Source organism: Suillus discolor (genome assembly GCF_016758755.1).
Source record: "Suillus discolor strain FC423 chromosome Unknown F5147scaffold_8, whole genome shotgun sequence".
Lineage (NCBI taxonomy): Eukaryota > Fungi > Basidiomycota > Agaricomycetes > Boletales > Suillaceae > Suillus > Suillus discolor.
In genome coordinates, this window is record NW_024541255.1 from 212,746 (window position 1) to 233,140 (window position 20,395).

At 46.0% G+C, this 20,395-nt stretch overlaps 7 protein-coding genes across 7 annotated transcripts; 3 read left to right on the forward strand and 4 right to left on the reverse strand.

Annotated features, from left to right (window-relative positions):
- Positions 1-328: 328 nt before the first annotated feature.
- On the reverse strand, positions 329-1,163 carry F5147DRAFT_649529 (uncharacterized protein; the record flags this gene model as incomplete). Its single annotated transcript, XM_041433348.1, has 4 exons — positions 329-691; positions 743-882; positions 929-1,053; positions 1,105-1,163. The coding sequence occupies 4 exons, from the start codon at positions 1,161-1,163 to the stop codon at positions 329-331; spliced, it is 687 nt and encodes a 228-aa protein (XP_041296828.1).
- A 1,137-nt stretch (positions 1,164-2,300) lies between these two features.
- Positions 2,301-3,234, reverse strand: F5147DRAFT_547370 (uncharacterized protein; the record flags this gene model as incomplete). Its single annotated transcript, XM_041430345.1, has 3 exons — positions 2,301-2,540; positions 2,591-2,809; positions 3,004-3,234. Coding segments are annotated over 3 exons (690 nt in total), but the record flags the coding sequence as incomplete, so codon positions are not given.
- Positions 3,235-5,386: 2,152 nt separating this feature from the next.
- On the forward strand, positions 5,387-8,077 carry F5147DRAFT_649531 (uncharacterized protein; the record flags this gene model as incomplete). The annotated part of the gene is given in 10 exon segments (XM_041433349.1): positions 5,387-5,714; positions 5,773-5,793; positions 5,836-6,068; positions 6,088-6,291; positions 6,342-6,542; positions 6,683-6,783; positions 6,845-6,974; positions 7,027-7,202; positions 7,248-7,801; positions 7,857-8,077. 10 exon segments carry the CDS (start codon positions 5,387-5,389, stop codon positions 8,075-8,077), a joined length of 2,169 nt encoding a protein of 722 aa, XP_041296830.1.
- A 1,755-nt stretch (positions 8,078-9,832) lies between these two features.
- On the reverse strand, positions 9,833-10,342 carry F5147DRAFT_569402 (uncharacterized protein; the record flags this gene model as incomplete). Its single annotated transcript, XM_041430952.1, has 1 exon — positions 9,833-10,342. A coding segment is annotated over one exon (510 nt), but the record flags the coding sequence as incomplete, so codon positions are not given.
- Positions 10,343-13,144: 2,802 nt separating this feature from the next.
- F5147DRAFT_569415 (uncharacterized protein) lies at positions 13,145-13,582 on the forward strand (the record flags this gene model as incomplete). The annotated part of the gene is made up of 1 exon (XM_041430953.1): positions 13,145-13,582. One exon carries the CDS (start codon positions 13,145-13,147, stop codon positions 13,580-13,582), a length of 438 nt encoding a protein of 145 aa, XP_041296832.1.
- Positions 13,583-14,605: 1,023 nt separating this feature from the next.
- Positions 14,606-16,035, reverse strand: F5147DRAFT_676273 (uncharacterized protein). Its single transcript, XM_041436007.1, is given in 3 exon segments — positions 14,606-15,118; positions 15,171-15,966; positions 15,982-16,035. The coding sequence occupies 2 exon segments, from the start codon at positions 15,954-15,956 to the stop codon at positions 14,726-14,728; spliced, it is 1,179 nt and encodes a 392-aa protein (XP_041296833.1). The 5' UTR covers positions 15,957-15,966; positions 15,982-16,035; the 3' UTR covers positions 14,606-14,725.
- Positions 16,036-16,633: 598 nt separating this feature from the next.
- Positions 16,634-18,071, forward strand: F5147DRAFT_820148 (uncharacterized protein; the record flags this gene model as incomplete). The annotated part of the gene is made up of 8 exons (XM_041443662.1): positions 16,634-16,897; positions 16,951-17,031; positions 17,085-17,141; positions 17,194-17,212; positions 17,241-17,342; positions 17,465-17,618; positions 17,708-17,760; positions 17,986-18,071. Exons 1-8 carry the CDS (start codon positions 16,883-16,885, stop codon positions 18,069-18,071), a joined length of 567 nt encoding a protein of 188 aa, XP_041296834.1. The 5' UTR covers positions 16,634-16,882.
- Between the last annotated feature and the right edge of the window lie 2,324 nt (positions 18,072-20,395).

The following is a 20,395-nucleotide window of genomic DNA, read 5'->3' on the forward strand; positions in this document are numbered from 1 at the left end:
TGCAGGGTGCAGTCTTGCAAACTCGATGGCAAGGACACATCAAAGCATCATTTGCAGGTTGTGCTTGATTGGATTTGGACCGCTATTTTGCAACTATCATTTTCTCGAGCATCCATCATTATTACTAGTAGTGCTAGCGTCTGCATCCATGTTTCCACATTATCTGTGATTTAATATATTTTTGTGATTGTGTGCATCTTTTACATGTGTGGACAGAACAGTACGACAATGTGCTACTGGACAGTAGCACATGATATTTTTTGTCACAGTTCCGAAATATTGTACATAATGCAATTTTCAGTGGTGTCTGTGGTGGTCTGTACAGGAACTAACAGAATGATGTATTATTGTAGTGAAGTGTACAGAAGGGACCAAGCTGTCCATCTCTCGTGCTGTACAGTTCTGTACAGAACCAAGTAGTTTGCTGATGCTGAGTCCCTCGCTTGGCACCAACCCTTATTTCCTCATCTTGAACTGCCTGCAGGGCACTCTGACCATCAGATTCCTCTTCTGAAGGGACTTTGACAAGTTCTGAAAGTGTCATTGGAGCCATGTGACTCGGAGCCTTTTTACTTCTTTTCTGCTTTGGGCCCCCTTTTGTCTGATTCTTGGATAACTTCTTACCAACTGGGGCTGGTACACTTGGACTTGCAGCTGATTCTGAGTCTGATCCCACAAGCTTCCATTTTTTCTGGAACATCCCTCTCAGTGTAGATTCATTGTCATATGGGTGTGAGCTCACTTTGTGACTAGGTAAGTCATCTCCTGACTCAATAATCTCATGTCCATCTGCATCAATAGTGTATTGTCGAATTGGTGATTCTGACAATTGTCTGGGCTTGCGTGGCATGTAGTCTTTGTCGTTGTCATCATCACTCAAAGCTAAGCAAATGTTTGTAACTGGAGGAAACCAAAAGCTTTGACTTACTCTTGTTTTGTTTTGTGCCTCTGGTGGGCACTAGTACCATGAGTTCTGTTGCAGATTTTGGTGCTGGTCCTGGCAGTGTTTTTGGTCCATGCATATTGTTAGTTGCTGTTTTGTTTCCTGAAGACCTGCAGGTGAGTTGAAACAGTGTACTCATGCTACAATGCTCATACACATACAGCAGGTAAATGATTTCTTGAATGAGGTGTGTAAGTTTCTTCTCCATTAATTCATACATGAAGCATACATCACTAAGTTGGAGGCTTTTCAGATATGTACAGATGGCACCCATGCCTAGCGGTCCTCATCAAAGGTGATGAAGACAACCCTTGTCATCCCAACAATCCTCACCAAAGAGAATATCAAAATGATGGTTAAAGGTATGCCAGGGATCCTCACCAGTCACTGTTGTAGTAACATAGTGAATAAGGTCTCCCTCTATTGCCTCTAGGACTGTGTTAGGGATGGCATCACATAGTGAAGGGAGATTTTCAATGAAGACACAAATTTTTTCCAGACTTTCACTGGTATTATGACACTTGGACATGCCTTGGTGTGGTGGGGGAACGATATGTTTAGGCCTGGATTTTTTTCAACACCTTGGGTCCTGTCAACAAACTGAAATCACATCTCATATGATATTTTTTTGACACCAAGTAGTTAATATCTCAGCATCGTGTCACAAAATCAGGTACCCTAGTAAACAGTTTATATATACCATACTTACTGTCTATGCTGGCGGGAGTAAATAGACATAAACTGAAACAGTTGGAGCCTTACATCAGGAAATCATGAGTTTACTTTTTGCCTACTTATGTCCAACTTTTTGCATGACTTGGTAGGAAAGTTGTGTCAGGTCGAAAAAAGTTGAACCAACTTTTTTCAGTAGATCTCTCTACTCAAATTCTACTTATGTTCTACTTATGCTTGACTTATTGTCAACTTTTTTTTGGTGAGACCCACTCAAAAACGCACGATATTAGGGATCAAAAGTTGCATTAAGTCAAAAAAAAGTAGTTCAAAAGTGTGAAATAAGTGATCCAAAATGATGAATGGTATTGAAAATGTGCGACTAGTAGAGAAAAAGATGGCTCAAATTACTAGTAGACAGGGAGGGGATCATTATGATGGAACTTGGAGTGCATAAGTGTCTGGAGCATACTACTACTAGTAGTAATAGTAGTAGTAGTACCACCAGCGGAAAGCGAGTGGAAACAGTGATACAAGCATCAAAAACAGAGAACATTCTGTCAGACGTGTCAGTAGAGCACATGACAAGTGAAAAATACTTACAAAGCAGGGCACGTACCCCCTTGGGTTTCACCTCCTCAGCAGCAGTGTTTGGGGATGCTGCCTGCTGCTGACGTACCATGGCAATTATGTCCATTGTGTACTTCGACCTACGCCTCTGCAAGGAATCATAATATTCAGACATCACCAACCCACAGTTCGCTTCTGAAAAGGCCGACGCTGCAGTGCTGTCCTTGCCCGAGGATTTATTGCGCTTCAGGGGCATTTTGCGAGGCTTACTGCTGCCATTTGTGCTGCCGGCAGTAGTGCTTTGGTCGTCAGCAGAGGTTTTTGGTTTTGCGGCAAAAGAAAAGGCACGTTCGAGCTATAGAAATGGACCGTTAATAAAAGCCAGAATCTGGAGATAGGACCTACTGCAGCAGTGCATGCAGCAATTACAGCCTGCATTCCCATCAAATGCAAACCATGAGTGTTGAGTGCAGGTACATCAAGGAATCCAGCAATGGCATTAATGTGGGCAGCCTCAATCATTTCCAACATGAATATGGACCAGTAGATCTGGTCTGGGTCACAGGTCTCTGGATCCTCGTAGAGGAAGGCATAGTCCTCGAGAAGGTTAGTTGCCAGCACTTGCTCAAAGTCACTGGTGTCGTCCTCACCCTCATCATCCTCATCAGCTTTGGAGGCCGCGAGGAAGTTAGTAACAAGGGTGATGGCTGTAGATCTGAAGTTACTGCACCAGGAGCATAGACTCTGATTTACCTTTGGTTGGGATAACATGACATTAGAAAAAATATTTCAAATGTAAAAACAAAAGTGAGACGTACCAAGCCTATGATAGGGCCCTTTGGTTGGACATTGTGATTTGTTCCTGGATAAGCAACGTCAAAGATAGATTGTAGTGCTGGAAGTAACTGCTCAGTCTCAATGGTCCAAAATTTTGGCTGAACGCCAGCCCATAGAAAGACTGTTGGTATAAAACTTCTGTGCCATGCGCTGTCCTCCAACATCATCGACAGGAGATCTGTGTTTCTCCATTGCCCTATAGTTTTGGGCTTTGTTGCCATATCCGCAAACATTAAGTCAGGCTGAGGGGTTGTGGGCACCAGAATGTTAGTGTCCTTGGAAGGTAGATCGACCTTGGCCTTCTTTCGGGAAGTGGGTTCCATTTTCACCTTCTTGGACAGGTCCTGGAAAGCTGGTTCGACTTTGGCTTTCTTGGATGGGTTCAGATTCACAGAGACCGATACACTCATCTATAAGCAGGCGCCTCAGTGTCGTTATATAACAGAATTTTTAAAAATACTCACCTTTGCGGTGCCAGTGGTGCACACTGGCTTGGGAACATCCTCAATCTTGACCTCAGATGCTGAAAGCAAATCCAAATCTGCATCAACAACAACAGGGGCAATGTCCTCTTCGGATGAGCTGTAATATCCAATGAGGTCCTCAATTTTCCTTTTGGAGGTACTGATTGGAACTCAAGGTTGTTCTAAAGCAAATCTTACTATATCTGCTTGCTGTGTGAATGGTAATAAGTTGAATGGAGTGATGGCCGGTGCTTCGGCCACTTCATCATCCGAAAATTCAGAGATCACTACAACACTCTACAACCAAATTGAGCGATTTCGATGATTGGATCAAGTCTGACACTTACCTGCATTGCCGCCTTATCTTTCCTGTCAGCCGTGAACCCATACAACTGCTCTGGGAATTCCTCTTTCTCTTCATCTGCTTCCTCTTCCTCATCTTCTTCCTCGTCCTCCTCTGATACCAGTCCGTCTGAAGATTCGATCAAGGTGGGGGGGGGGGGTTTCTTTTGCACTTGATACCGTGGTTGCTGCAGTCTGACTTGTTTTCAAAGTTGTCCCCGACAGAGAGTTGCCCGAAACAGATTGGACGGCCCCTAAAACAGGATTTTTTTGGGTCGTTTGAAGTTCGGAATGAACTACCTCCTGAGGTTTGACAAGAGTTCGCCAGTTATCGATCTTTCCAGCAATGTTAAGTTTTCTACTACTGAGCGCCCATGTAAGCATCATGAAGTGGAGCGTGGATTCTGTGAGCATTAACATCATGATGGTGAGAGAAGAGAAATGACTGACAGATTGAGATTTCCTTTCTTGTCACTGTCAGGTGCCTTCCCTTGATTGATGATATGCTTCATTGCAGCACTGATCACCTCGCGCGAAATGAGGTTGGTCTTCTTAAGCTTCCTCGTCTTCTTTGACTTCTCAACTTCATTCCCGGTCACTTCACCATCTCCTGCATCCACACCCTCAGCATCCCTACCCATGGTGCTGTATTTGCCTGTGCTTTTGGCCTTGACCTGTGTTGCAGGCACAATAGGACTCTCCAAAGTAAGTTCATTAGTTGCTACAACTTCTGCTTTTTTACTCTTCACTGGTCTAGGATGGGGCTTTACAGGCAGCTTCCCCCTTCCACTTGCCTGAGTCGACTGCTCTGCCTGCATGTCAGCCTCGATGCCAGCAATGCGGCTAATTCCACGCTGTACAGTCGCTGCCTGGACAGCCTGCGCATCTTTCGCATGCTGTAGATCTTCTGCGATCTGGGCCTTGGTGCATTGTTTTTTTTTGGCCTTCAAGAAGAATGAGTCCAGGGCGCTGTGTCGTGTTTTTTGGGCATGTATGACAAGGGGAGGCAGGAGGTGTCATAATGGAGATTAAAGGCAGGTGACAGGCAGGAAGAGAGAAGCAGCGAAGGGCAGGACCTGATAAAAGGTATGTAAGAGTTAGTCGGAGACTGTGCAAATTTCCTAAATGCAAACAAATAACCCATTGTAACTCCAAGGGTAACCCTCAATACCGATTCACATCATTTCCCAAGTCCACCTGCATCCTCCAGTACTCTACTCAAGCATCTGAGCCGGTATGTACTGACTATCATCCCAACTAGTTCTGCCCCAAGCTGACACCAGACACCAGAGCTAGTACTGGCTATTCTGCCAACAAGCTGCACTATTGCCGACTCCAAATACCATCAACTCACGCGCCAGAGCTGGTATTGGCCAACCTACCAACGTGCTCGACCCTCCCCGACTCCAAACACCATCAACCCAATTCATACCAGCCATCCTACCAACAAGCTCAACCCTTCCTGACTCCAAATACCATCAACTCAATCCGCCAGAGCAGATATTGGCTATCCTACCAACGAGTCCTACCCTCCCCAACTCCAAATACATCAAGCAGCATGTCCCAAACTGGGTCACAAGGAAACTACCCGCGCCACCAGGCCAGTGGACTTTACATCCCTTGCACAAAGCCGGGGTGTAACCGTTGGTTCAAGAACCGATCAGGGTATATGCAGCATGTGAATGCGAAGCACCCCGTGTTCTTACGTCCACATGCAGTGACTCAGGCTTCTGTCCCTCATTCACCAAGTCCTGCATTGTCCTTTGATTTGGATTTTGGTGATGCCAACAACACGGACTTGGGACCGGAAGATCCCTTGCAACCAACCACTCGATTTGTTGGGCCTGACAACCAGTTGTATAGAAATTATTATCCACTTCTGTCTGGTAAGTTTATGGACGGTATAATTCTCAAGTACTGATATATTGCTTGTGACCTATGAAGCTCGCCCCTGTGATCGTGAAGGTAACTTCCTTCCATAAGGAACTCCGCCTCCACCACTTTCAGACAAGGCGTCAGATGACTGGACACCTTACAAGAGTCGGGTAGAGTTTGAGCTCGCCGACTACCTATTTACGGAAAATCAGACCCCCATGCATTCAATCGACCAGCTGTTAAATATATGGGCAGCTTCATTGATTGAAGGGGGTAGCAAAACAACTTTGTTTCCCGACCACCGTGCACTTTACAAGACCATCGACGATACACCCCTCGGAGACATTAAATGGCAGTCGTTTTCAGTAAAAAAAAACTGGCAAGATTCTGGAACAAGGTGTCACACCCTGGATGACAGATAGCTATGATGTTTGGTTTCATGATCCACGCAACGTTGTTAACAATATGCTTTCTAATCTGGACTATACTATGGAAATCGATCTCCAACCTTACCATGAGTACACAACCGAAAATGACAAATGCCAATGGCAGGACTCCATGTCTGGAGATTGGGCTTGGTCTCAAGCAGTATGTATGTTCATTATCGTTAATGCACATGATTTGAGAGATATTTTCAGGATAAGATTTCCGAGGATCCAGATACTCATGGCTCAATGTTCATGCCTGTCATTCTCAGGAGTGACAAAACCACTGTTTCGGTTGCAACTGGGCAAAATGATTACTACCTCTCTACACATCTATTGGGAATGTCCAGAATACTGTTCGCCGTGCACACCGCAATGCTGTTGCTGTGGTGGGATTTCTTGCAATGCCAAAAAGTATGTGCTCACATGTTCACATTTTACTGTCCTTACCCTCCTGCAAAGCCACGAAACAGCATGCCGAGACACCAGGTTTTTGAAGCTTCTGACATCAAATTTTTCATTCGTCCCTCTCATTTATCCTCAAAAATCTGAAGCCAGGCATGACAAAGCCTGAAATTGTTCGTTTTGGGGATGGCCACTATCGCCGTGTCATATATGGACTCGGGCCATATATTGCATGCATAGTTCGGAACTGGTGTGCCAAGTAAGGTTTTCTGATTATCTATTGTATTCATTCTTATATTAAATATTACTAGGTGTCTTGCCCATAGCGATGACCTCGATGAGATTAGTCTCCTTTGTTCAAGAACTCATGCAGATGCACTCATCGAAGAGTGCGATTTTGATACACTGTGGAAAGAGTATGGTCTCATTAACGTGCTTGTGGTAATTCAGTTGTTCAGTTTCATTTGTACTTAGAATTAACTCTTATATTCAGCCATTTATGAATGACTTTCCCCGCACCAACATCCACGAACTCCTCGCACCTGATCTTCTTCACCAGATTATCAAGGGGGCATATAAGGACCACTTAGTTACATGGGTAGAGAAATACCTACTGCGCACACATGGAAAGATGCAGGCTAACATAATTTTAGATGATATTGACCAAAGGTGTGTTTATGCACCATCATTTTGATTTACTCTAACCTTTCATAGAATTGCAGCAGTTCCTCCATTCCCTAGACTTCATAGATTTCCTCAAGGATGTCACTTCAAACAGTGGACTGGCGACGATTCAAAGGCCCTTATGAAGGTATATTTGCCGGCCATTGAAGGTCACGTCCCCTTGGATGTTGTGCATGCATTCCATGCCTTCCTCAAATTCTGTTACCTTGTCCGCCGCAATGTGATCACAGAGAAGTTGCTCGATGAAATTCAAGATGCCCTTACCCATTTTCACCACTATCGGGAGATTTTCAAGACTACCGGAACAGTCTTAACTTTTTCACTTCCCCGACAATACACCATGTCTCACTACATCTATCTTATCCGACTCTTTGGCGCTCCGAACAGCCTCTGCTCCTCTATTACGGAGTCAAAGCATATAAAGGCCGTCAAGGAGCCTTGGAGATGGTCCAGCCAATATAAGGCTCTGGGTCAGATGTTACTGACCAATCAGCGTCTTGACAAGTTGGTGGCGTCATGCATGGATTTCCGCACTTGCGGGATGCTCTCGGGTACATGTCTATCATCCGTTCTTGCGGCACTTGGTATGTGATTCATTTTTACTTCGTTTATTGTTAGATTTTTTGACCTTTGCTATAGAACCATCAGATAGACAGTGTGCACAGCCTGCACAAACCAATGTGGAAGAGCAGACCAATGCAGATCAACATGACCCTGAGCTGCTGGAGTGGGCTCTGCTAAATGCGTGGGCTGGACTCTACAATGAAGTGATGCGTGCTACTGCTGCCGGAACTCTACCTAACGCCCTGCCTGCGCTCCAAACACCACCAAACAACCTCTATGACCTAAACCCTCCCTAGGGGTCCCCCGCTCCATGTGCCCCCCTTAAAAACAGCGACGACTGTGTCGCACCTTTCTGTGTCGTTTACATCTTCATCTTCATTCTCGCTCTCCTCTTCATCTATCTGCTGCTCTTCTTTGTTCTGAATTTCATCGACTTGGGTTTCATCGACTTGGGTTTCATCGACCTGGACATTTTCTTCTTCTTGCGCTAATTGTGCTTCTTTTTCTTTCTGCTCTTCCCACAACTTCATGCCCTCCCTCGGTGTAAACACTCTCAACCGTCTTGCGTGGAACTCACTTGATAGCAGTTCTCCTTGTATGGTCTCCAAACGGTATGAGTTGCGTATCCTTTCAGTAATCCGATGAGGATGTGACCATTTCGGCAATAGTTTTCGTTTCGCTTCAAGTGTGTTGTGCGCACTGCTATAATAAAATTGAACGAGTTGTCCTTTCGTAAAGATCACTTCCCTTGGTGAGCGTGATAGTACACGTTTGTCGAATGCCGCTTTCCTCTTGATAGTGTGCTGTACTGTAGCCTCATATCCGTCTAGATGTTGCTGTGCGACGTACGCCATGTGTATATTGGCATCCAATATTCGTAGTGCTGACGTGCTGTTAGCTATGTCTGTCCTTGGAGTATTGATCACCTGTCCCAGCAAAAGTTCTTTTGGCGAGAACTTCAGAGCTGGCAAGATTCTATAATTCAAGGCCGTGACTGCTTCCTCCAGATGCTTTGGCCAACTATTTGGCAAGGTGTCCCACGATATTGCTTCATATTTGTCTTCGCCAAGGTTTGGGGCGCATAAACGCTTGAGTACGTGCAATAGGATTTTGTTTGTGCCTTCTACAAGTCCATTGACCCATGGTGAGTAAGCTGCTACGACGTGTGTTTTACATGACCACTTAGCGCAATATTCTCGAACTTCTGTGTTATTAAAGTGCTTCCCTCCATCGCTCATGAACATTTCTGACGACGTGAAGTACGGTGCTTCTTTTATTAGGTTGCGCAATGGTCCTTCTCGTTTTGCGTATCCAAGCACTAAGTCCCTAAAATGACTGGTTAGTCCTAAGAATGACTCTAAGTTAAGTGCGTCTGCTGGCCTTTCCCAGTTTACGATAGCAGTTAATTTTTCGAGATCAGGTTGAACTCCTTTTGGACCTACTGTTGCTCCTGCGAAAGTTGTTTCTGACATGAAGAGTCGACATTTCATAGGTGATAATAATAATTTCTGGTCTCGGCAACGTTGAAAAATGTGCTCTAGTTTCCCGAACATGTCGTCGAATGTATCGCCTGCACTTCCTCCATCATCTACAAAGATTTCCATGGTTGTATCGGCGATTAAGTCATGTAAATGAGTGGCTGTTACTTCGCAGAATGTGGTAGGCGCTCCGGTGAGTCCCATCGGCATGCGTTTATACCAAAAATAACCGCGTCCTTCTACATAGAAGGCCGTGTAAGGCCTGGACTCTTCTGGAACTTCGACAGCATAGAACCCGGACGCAAAATCAAATACTGACACGTACTTATGACCACTTAGCCTTAATTGTTTGGCTCGTATGTCCCCTTGTGGCATTGGCGCTATCACGGTATGTCTGTTAACTTCGTTAAAGTTCTGACAGATTCTCCATTTCTGCGGCTTATCGTCTGCCGCTTCTCGAGGTGCTTCTTGGACTTTGCGTTCTGGTAAGGTAAATGCTGGCTGCTGCCCATGTTTCGCATATTGTTCGTTGACTTTGTACTGTAGCTCTTCCAGCGTAAGTCTGCCTTGTTCATGTGCCTTCTGCGCTAATACTGTAGTGGCGCAGCATTTGACCCATTCCGCTGGTGCTTTCTCGATTATCCCTGCTGCCAACATTTCGTCGATTCGGCCGTGTAGGAACTTGGCTTGTGGTGGCGTAAGGGCTCGTTGACGAATGCGTAGGTTGAACGTGGCATTTTCTGGTATGTTCAGCCAATGTTGAGCTCCTGGGATTGGGAGTACTTCTGAAAGTGAGCACGCAAATATGTCTGCGTATCTTTCTACTAAGCCTTCAACTCGTTTGCGTTCTTCCTCCGTCAGTTCCTTCCCATACTGTACCGCCTTCACGACATATGCTACTCGTTTCGGGTTTGTCGGATTCGTCGTTCTCATAAAGACTGTGGTTTCATCTTTGTCGTCTGATGTGATGCAGATTGGGATGTGTGTTCTTGTAGGGATCTTCTCTTCTCTCTGTGCCGTGTCCTCTGCTTGACTTTGATTATAGATCGTCTTTGACCCTCCTTCTCCTGATATATGTACCATGTCGGTTTCGTATTCGAGTATCGCCCGAAATGCGTGCAGTAGCGGTTTTCCGAACAGAAATCTCCATCCTCCTCCACTTCCGAATACTTCGAACTCTTCTTGCATCTTGACTCCTTCTATTATGACTTCGCCTCTCCATACGGCTCTGGAGGGTACTATTGTGCCGTTCGCCATGCGTAGTCTTTTCGTTGATGTTCCCCAACTTCCTAACCGATGTTTTATCAGCTCGAATTCTGTTGCACACATGGCGTTGACCATGGCGCCTTCATCGAAGAGCGCTTTGATTCGTATAGTTTCTCCTTGTGCTCCCTTGAGTGAGACGTACTGCATGAACGGTTGGCATTTACAGTGGGTCTCCTCATCGTCCATCGAGTACAATTCAACAATGTCATATTGTTCACTAGATTGAGACTGCATAGTGACATATTCTGTATGACTTGGATTCTCGATGGAGGTGTGATGCTTGTCCTCGTGTGCCTCCTCTTGGCACGCAAGGACTGATTGTTCCTTGAACTGAGGTATTGTTGCGTGTTAGGGTCATTCAGCTGTCCTCTATGCCAATGACCCTTGGCCTTTTCCCTGCTCCGCTACCTCCGGTGTGAAGACTTCTTCGAACACATAGTTAACTTGTGGAGCCATTGCTCTATTGAATGCTCCCAGCGTTCTGGTACATATCCCTCGCCATATTGTTTCGTTCTTCGGCAGTTGTGCATCGGGCGGTAACTGACACTCTGGGCTTATGTGTCCGTGCGCTCCGCACCTGAAGCACTCTCCAGAGCATATTTGCGCTGTGCCTGGCATTAGCGGAAATGGTGTGTTCTCCATGCACCTTGCTCTTTCTCCCCATCTTACTGCCCATTGTCTTTGTTGCTCGTTGTAGGCTGCCTGACCTGCATCCGTGTCTACATGATGCGGCAGCTCGTTGATGCGAGCTCATAAGAGGTCTTGTTCTTCTTGCGTAGGTGCGCTTCGTACCGCTCTTTGTCCTGGCTGCGTTTGACCGGCTGCCGTGTAGCGTACTTGTCTTCTGGCGACCTGCATTTGTTGCATGGTAGGACTTCCTGTCATTACTCTCGTCTGCGGCATCATTGCTCCCATTGTTCTCATAGGATTATTCGTTCCGAGTGTTGCCTGCTGCATCTGTAGGTGTAGCACTTCTACTGGGTCATTCCTCTGGCTTTCTAGACACGCGATATGCATGTTTTGCGATCTTTCTACTTCTTTTCTCTCTTTCTCACATTTAGCCTTGTCTTGCAGGATGTCCACATTGACACCTGTGATTTCCGATAAGAATGTATTCCAGTCAGCTGGCGCAGGTGCTGTGAGGTCTCGTAAGACTTGCGGGAGCGCGTCTCAAACCTGGTGTATTAGAACTGGTGCGTTTGCTACGCCTGCGTCTTGTACTAACGTCGTGAGCTGGTTATGGAAGTGGATGTGGGACCAGGTGGTGATTTCGGCTAACGTGAGGTGTTCTCCTACATCTTCTTCTTTCAACCGTAATGCTAATAACTCTTTCTGATATTCGAGTTGAGTCTTTCCTGCTACCGTTATTGCCGGCCACTTTGCTTCGAAGGCCGCTTTAACATTTCTCCACACTGCCTTATGTTGTGCATCGAGGTTCGTCCACCAGTGGTCTGCTTGTGATCCCGCTGAGATTAATGCAGTGAATAGTGCTACTTTGACGGCTTCATCTGTGATTTGGTTGACCAGAAAGTATGCTTCCGTGCTTCGCAGGAAGTTTTGCGCGTTTTCGCTTTCTTTCCCGTGGAACAGTGCGGGTAACGGTACACCCGTCATGACCTTGTTTGGTTTATTCGGTACGGGTGGGAGGGCGACGACTGGTATGTGTTTAGGAGACTGAGGGTGGAAGATTGATGTGGAGGGGTCTGGCGCTCCTGGTAAGGATTCTTCATCATCTGCTAGCTGCTGTATGACCTCGTGTTCTGATTCCTCGTGTTCGTGTTCTAGCGCTCATTGGTTGATCTCTGGAGTGTCTAAGGGCGATGAATCTGAGGATGGGAATGTGGTGTCGGAGAGTTCAAGGTAACTGGCTGTTTTCTTTATGAAGCATCCTTTCTTGTCTCTAGGCGGTGGTTCTCGTGGAGGATTTAGTTTGACTGTGGTTGAGGGTGTCAGTGAAAAAACCGGGTTTTTATACTTGTTGAAGGCTATGCTTGGTGCGTTCTCCTCATGTTCTGACACGAGGTGCGACATTCTCTGGGCTCAGTTTGACTCTATTGCTCTGGTTCTGCTCTATGCTCTATGCTCGGTGCTCTGCTCTATGCTCTTGAAAATGAAAGGAAAAGGAGAAAATTGGGACGCTCTCGCTCTGTTCACCAGTTGGAGTGGGCTCTGCTAAATGCATGGGCTGGACTCTACAACGAAGTGATGCGTGCTACTGCTGCTGGAACTCTACCTAACGCCCTGCCTGCGCTCCAAACACCGCCAAACAACCTCTATGACCTAACCCCTCCCTAGGGGTCCCCCGCTCCACTGCCCAGTATGTCCCAAAGCGCCAGTATACTCGACCCGGATGTCAATGCTGACTCCGAGGATATTGATGTGCCAATGTCAGTCCTTGCACATGTAGAGCTTGCTCGAATGTCTCATAAGTCTTTTTTCATTTGTACAACCTTGATACACTACTAAATATCATTATGAACAGAGGGAAAAAAGTGCCCACAAAGCATTCCTGCACTAGCTAACGAGCTCCACATCCCTGACTGGGCTGAACTTGTTCAACAATTCCTCATCAAGCAGCTGTATCGAGACAAGGACCCCACACAAATTCCCGCAGGTATTATGGACTGCCCTCGTTATAATGGGAGGATACGAGTTTTCCACTCCACAGCCTCAACATTCTTTGCACCAAGCAACCTGAGTGGAATCGGCGGGATGAAATGCGAGCACATTCGCGTGTCCCCCAGATGGAGAAATGAATATGCATGCAAAGATTGCGTGTTTGTTATTACTGACCTGAACGTTCCTGGAATGCAGGGTATGGACATTGCCCAGGTACTAACATTTTTTTCCTTTCGATTAAGGGGAGTATATTATCCATGTGCAGTCGTTCGGTGGTTCAACCGAATCGATGACACGCCAGATGAAGATACTGGGATGTGGATGGTGTCACCATCTTTTAATGGTAATCATGCACACTATGTGGTGATTCATGTCGAAGCTATTTTTGTTCTGCACATCTTATTCCGGTCTACAGTACTGAACTGCTTCCCTTGTTAGTCAAATTTCACCATGTTCTCAATATGTTTACCCTATTTTATGTCAACATATATGCCGACCATCATGCCTTCGAAATAGCTTGGTAACATAACTCACTTTTTTTCTATGTCTTTTCAATCCTCTTGCTTTTACTTACTTTTCCGCTTTTTCTTACTTTTTTACTTGCCTACTTATTTTAATTGCACAAGCTTTTTACATCCAAAATATAAGTGAGAAAAAGTGATGATTAGCAATAAGTCTCTTAAATAAGTGTGAAAAAGCTGGAAAAGGAAATGTGTGATTTCCTGATGTACCAGCCACTGCTTTGAGTGTTTGAGGGCAGCATACTAGGTGTGCGGAATTGTCCGAAATCACGTGAAAAATTAAAACCCAGCACAACCTCATTCCCCTCACACTCTCAGCAGCAGGAGGACATCTGGTTTATCAGATTACCGGTGTTTGAGGACGGGGTTTGGACCAGTGATCAGTATGGTGATCATCTATTGCAAACCAGACACTTACCATTTCAAACTCCACATGAAGGAAAACCCTACTTTGCTTCAAGTGCAACCTAAACAGATGTTGAAAGGTTAGATTTCCAAGGCTGGTTTTGCATGTGGTGGAATAGCGAGTATTTGAAGGGAATAAACAGGGGTCGGAAAGGACATGTTAACGAAGTTGGAAAAGCATTTGTTTACTCATGTACATGTTGGAATTCAGACCGAGGAAACGAAATTTGTGACATGTTGGATTTTTGTCTGATTATAAGCTAGGTACGTTTAGAGTTGCATCGTGCTGTCTCCCTAGACTTTCTGTTAACAGGTCTGGTTAAAATCTCGTTTCTGCAGTGAAATTCTATTGGTCTCAACATTAGCTGATGCAAAATTTCAAGCCCCGCATGATTTTGCCGAGCTGCCGCCGGTCGAAACGCCGTCCTGGCACGCCGGCCTGTCGAAAAACCAGACTTTCTGAGCAGCGGCTGGAAGATAACACACGTAAACATGGTCAGCCAGTGGCTGAAACAGAAAACAAAATTTAATGACACAATTACACAGAAATATAATCTACATCGGGCGTTGCCCAAAGACAATAAATAGGATTTAAAAAAAAATCCTGCCACTAGAATTATGAATGCATACCGCTGTGGCAGAGAGAACACAAAAATTAAGTGAGTGTGATGTTGAATTCACAATTTACATCGCAAAGGTTTTCCTCACTCCAGCAACAGAGGACCGGGACCGGCATCAGCTCCCTAACGTCATTCGCGGCCCTATGGCCACGGGTTCTATGATCCTCATGCGAGATCGGGAGGCAACCCGACGAAAAGTCGAATGACGTTGAAATGTCTGGTCCAGCAAATACGCATGAGACGTGCTCCAAACGTGATAGTGTATCATGGAACTCCTCGAAGAGAAGTTGAGCCCATGAACGAGCGTCTTCGCGGTTTCCCTCAAACCAGAACGTCAGCCTTTTTAAATTCCGTGCGTCTGCTATCATGCGATCAAAAAAGTCTCCCCAGAAAGGAATTCCGAAGTTCTGAGGCCGGATAATCAGGCGCTATATGGCTGTCAGTCATAACCCTGTTATAAATCCAACCAGTATTGCTGACCTTAGTAACCAGACCTGTCAGCGTAATTTCCTCAATGTCCTTGGAAAGTGGTGTGCGGCATATTGCTCGCGGCCGCCAAATCATGAAATCAAGTCCCAAATGTTTGACAGGTACTGTGGAGGGGTCGATGAAGTCGCTGAGCCGCGTCCCACTGCGGTGTACATGTTGGCCTTTGAAACGCACAGTGTGAACTGGGCGTCCAGGTACAAGGGCTTTTAAAAAGCAAGAGTTGGCAGAGATTTCTGTTAGAAGTGGCAGAGACGTGGGAAGAAACATCTCCTCGTGTTCGGGATAGATATCGAGTGTGGGCATGCCAGTGAGAGCAAGATCACGGACGCTATCCTGCCTATTCAAAAAGCTTAGGAGTCGGCGGTTGACACGATAGGTGCAATGAAAAACATGGAGCTCGGCATCACAATACTGAAGAACGGACGAGTATCCATGCTTCTGGGAATGGATAAGCTTCAGTGTTGAGAGGCAGGTCATATTTTTGAGGGCCGACGTGAGATTATCTAAGTGCACCTCGGGACCGTCGTAGACCATGATTGTCGGATATGTAAATACGAAAGATTTGACTTTCTCTGCGAGATGGGGACACTCTGCGAGCGTGGTGCACACGTCCGAGTTGTCGACCGTGATGGACTCATACAGAGAGTCAACTACTGCGTGATAGAGGCCGGCGCACACTCTGCAGAGTACAGCTAGATCATTAGAGGAAAATTTGCCGAAAGAGAAAACGAGGAGCCACAGCTCAACAGGTAACTTCAGCTCGTTAGGAGTCGGCATGAGGGGCTTAAGTTAGCACTATGTAGTACTAATTTGGAGTATCAAGAATAATTCATGCTCCGCTTGATTTTGTTCCACCTGGATCCCTCTTCAGCGGCACCACCGACACACATCTCGCTCACCCTGGACCTAGCCTACGTTTGGGATAACGCCCTTCAGGATGCAATCAAGGTGAGATTCACTGACTCATCATCGCCCCCTTTCAAAAGACTTACTTGACGATGACATAGTTCATTAGCATTCAGCCCTCTTCGACAGGCTATATCTCCAAGGGTATCGCTCTCTGCAGACAAGGCCGTGTCCCAGATGCGAGGGCAGCATTAGATGCTGCATCAATGTACACGGCCCAAGATTCACAAACCCTCCAAGGCCAAAGCCGCGGCTTTTGGGCTAAGCTGGGCCGGAACATCACTAGGTCCCTGGTCATAATGCTTGTCACGAAACAATGACATGCTGTCCACAGGGCATTGTTTTATGACAAGCATTATGACCCAGCTGATGCACGGAGAAAGCGACAGTTGATACGGTAACGTCATCTGGCAGAGTCAGCTGCAACGCAGGAAGCCAACTCGGAGGCGCTCCGCAGGACACGCTTGACTCCACCCCAAAACAGGGAGATCCCTTTGTTCCTGAGGAACAGCTGACAATATTTTGATACGACTGAGGTAAGCAGATTCTGCAAGGTCGAGTCGGCGGGGATACCTCCCAGCTGTACAATATTCGAAGTGCCTTACTACATATGGACAAATTAGACACGGCCCTCCTCAGGTTTCTCAGAAAGAAGGGCTAGCCTGAATTCACCGAGCGAAGGCGTTGAACTAATCTGCATACAGACTGCATATAAAACAGGAGGATCGTATCATGTTTCTCTCAACCCCCAACTTCTCCACACTCAACGTTTGTGTGCGGTTTCTACTGTTTTGGCTATGAACGCTTTCCCAGTAAGCTGCTGCATCCTACCTGACTTTGACACTCATCCTGACCGAACTCCTAGAATGGCACTCGAGTCCTCTACTGCCTATCTGGCGGTGAAATCAAGTACGGTACTGTGCAGGCCACCAACCATATGGCTGATGTAGGAATTCTACATAACTCTAGAAGACATTCTTCTCATGAGTCATCTTATAGGGTACCCAGATTGTGGTGGTGAAAGTAGATGGGGAAGGCCATGCACAGTTACTGTGGGTATTCTCCGCTGATTGATAAGTGATGTCATTCTCTAATAATACGTTAACAGAGTATCCAGCCTTGTAAAAGTAAACCAATGAGATTTACAACCTATAGTAACTCATCCGTTTATATTTGCGATCGATTCTTGCACTTTAGTCGAGGAGATCCTGGGATCAATCAAAGTGTTGGGATCTGCCTTCCAAGGTCGTGTGGCATGTGAGTTACCAAGGGATTGGGAACTGATAATCCGGCGAGAACATTTTGCAGCCCCAGAAGATGCATGTCTTTTATTTTCCAATAAACAGTTTGTGATTGTCCCGCACAGCTGGGGTGACTAGGCAGAGTGAACAGAGCATGGGTAGGTTTTGTCGCGGAAGTAAAAAAACCGTCCACATCATTGGCTATAAACCGTGGATACATCGGGGTTCGCGGAGGTTTCTTTCGACAAAGACTCGTGGAGAAATACTATCTGGAATCAAATGAGTATACCCTGTAGGCCTGGCGAGTGACAATAACTGACCTTCTAGAACCGAATGAGCCGTTTTTAACCTCTGGCCGTTGTCGTCTTCCTCGCTTCACAGAAATTTTGGGCATCAAGTCCCAAACACACAACTAGAAATTTGGGGTGTCATTTGTATGTCAGTTATTGAACGGCACTCGATCGAGAAGCGGATACGTAGCATACTTGGACGTTCAGCATGCTCAATTTACAAACACACGGTTCAATTGGGTCTACAATCACTATTGTGAAGAAGTTTCTAACGTAATTTACATAGCATTATTATGTTAGAGAGCCGCTGCTAAATCAGCAAATCTAATTACTTGCTACGACCGCTACAATGACACTTACCATCTTCAGCTGAGGCAGTGTTCGCACCGAATGTGAACACATTGACACGAATGTCCCAAAGTTCTGGAGTAGCAATGAATCCGTCATATCGCTAGGAGTTCTTTCTGCCAATCTGATACCGACTTCAATTTTGAAGACCAACAACGCCATGATATGAAGCGGACGTCGCCATAGTAGTGAATGAAAGAATAGCAAATAAGAAACAGAAAGGAGACCAAACTATCAACGCGCAGTGACACAGCATGATGTGGTGGTCCAACACAATTGCGCCCGACGGTATCTCGTGCTTAAATACTGTAGATATATGATCTCTTCGCTATGCCCATGTTGGCATAGGCTCGAGCTTCCTACAATACCCAAGAATAAAGCTGTTCCTTAGATCTGCGTCTGTCAAGATTGGTCGCGCACTTGCCACAGCTGCTTCAGGCGGTGTGATGTGGGTATTATGATTGATTCAATGCTCGGGCATCAACTTTAGTCAAGATCTCTGTCAGCAACACCTTAGGTCTGTTGTTATAGCTCTGATGAAAATGACGTAGAACGGAACAATTGGGTTACATTGCAAGACTGCGATGGTAGAATAAACGAGGTCGAAAACAGGAGACAGAACTATCGACGGATGCGTGATAACTCAAGTTGAAAGTCCGCTAGTTCCGGAAACGGTCGGACTGTCTTTTCATCACAATCTATGGTGCTGCTTTATAACGCTTCGAGCTTTACAATTGGGACCACTTCCTCCCAATTCAAGTTGAGGGGAAACAATTCAATATCAAGGACCTTGGAACGGTGGATCTATTACTTCACACCAGCCACGATGAAGGAGTGACGCACTACGGACTGAGTCACAAGAACGGGTCACCAACATGGTCCTTCAGCTAGCGAGCCGGAAAACTTGGATAAGGTTAAGGAGATTGCGAAGGTGCACAATACCATAAAAGATCATAATATTCCCTAGCTGTTTTGGCACCACCAGTTCACGAATCTCTCGTCCGCCATCTGAGAGGCGCTCGGCGTTCCAGACCCTACCACGGGCAGTCGCGTGCTCTAGATTTGTTGTATTCCTCAAGCTCCTCCCCATCACGAAGCTTCACGGCAAAGAGTTTTTCGACGTCTGGCGTCAGTGTGCACTCATGTATGTATTCCATTGGATTTGTGTGGCTCTTTGTTGACATGACAAGCGCTCAAACAACTCCAAGTCGATGTGCCTATTAAGATAAAAAATTTGGCTATCCGAATCTCGATCAACCCGAGGAACAGGATGGCACGGGCGAAGAACTTGATTAACCGGTACAATCACTGTTAGGGCCACGCTGAGGTGAAGATCTGAGCTCTGCAAAATTTCATCAAAGCTTTCTAACTGCAGATGATTTATGGAGCGCATGACGAGAATCAGCCCTTACAAAGGTAATAACCGGGGGTTACGAATAGGTTGTTTCCTCGAAAATCTTGAAGCAATCTTCATCTTCACAGCAAGAAAAAGGACTATACCTGTTGTGAAAACGTGACTTCACGAGCACATTTAAAAGTATATGATATGAAGCCATCAGAAGTCGGATGCTTCATCACTACCATTCGAAGCTTTGAATTGCTACAAAGGTATCCCAGAAGGCGAAGTGGCGGTGGTGGTGATGCAGCGAAGTCGAGTTCGGCTTCAAACGAGGTCAAGAGGATGATATTCATGTTCACGCCTGCATCATGTTATCTTATGTGGATGGTCATATATATGGCCCAGCTACATCCTCTCATCAATTCCGCCAACATGTTTTCCGTGCTCGGATGAACCTGAGAGTGGAGGGAAATGCAGGCAGGCCAATTAAGCCTCTGTAGTTGTGATCGGTTGGGATCCAGAGTCCAAGCTTCCAAGTACGGTTTCACTTGCGTTTAAATGATGGCCCAAGAGTTGGGGACACAGAAGTCCTCGGACAGCGCCAATATTCTCAAAGCGTTGGATCGGCCTTGGGCATGAGCGTTCGTGCACTGACCGCCAAGGACCGACGATACCTCGTAATAAACGACTATCCTCCTTTGATAAGTCTGACTAGGAGAGACTATACATATCTGTTCGACTGCTCCCTTGGGCGAGTTTCGGCCAACGGCACTCCCTAGTATGCAAAACCGCTGCACGTACACGAGTCATGTTCCCTGGTGGACACGGAAATAAACTATGAAGGACATGATAACTCGGTGTGCGAAAGCACAATCACGTCTGTGAATAATGGATCCTGCTAAGCCGCTCATTCCTCGATATGAACATGAAAAAAAACACTTCTTACAGTGGTACGGCTCACACCTAGGCCTCATCTTTGCTCATGAGTCACGCGGGGGTTGATGATGACCGTATGTCGGTGCACGGTCCGGTTGAAAATCGAAGGACCATGCTCGAGACCACGAAAACGAAGCATTGAAAATGTTGAGGAAG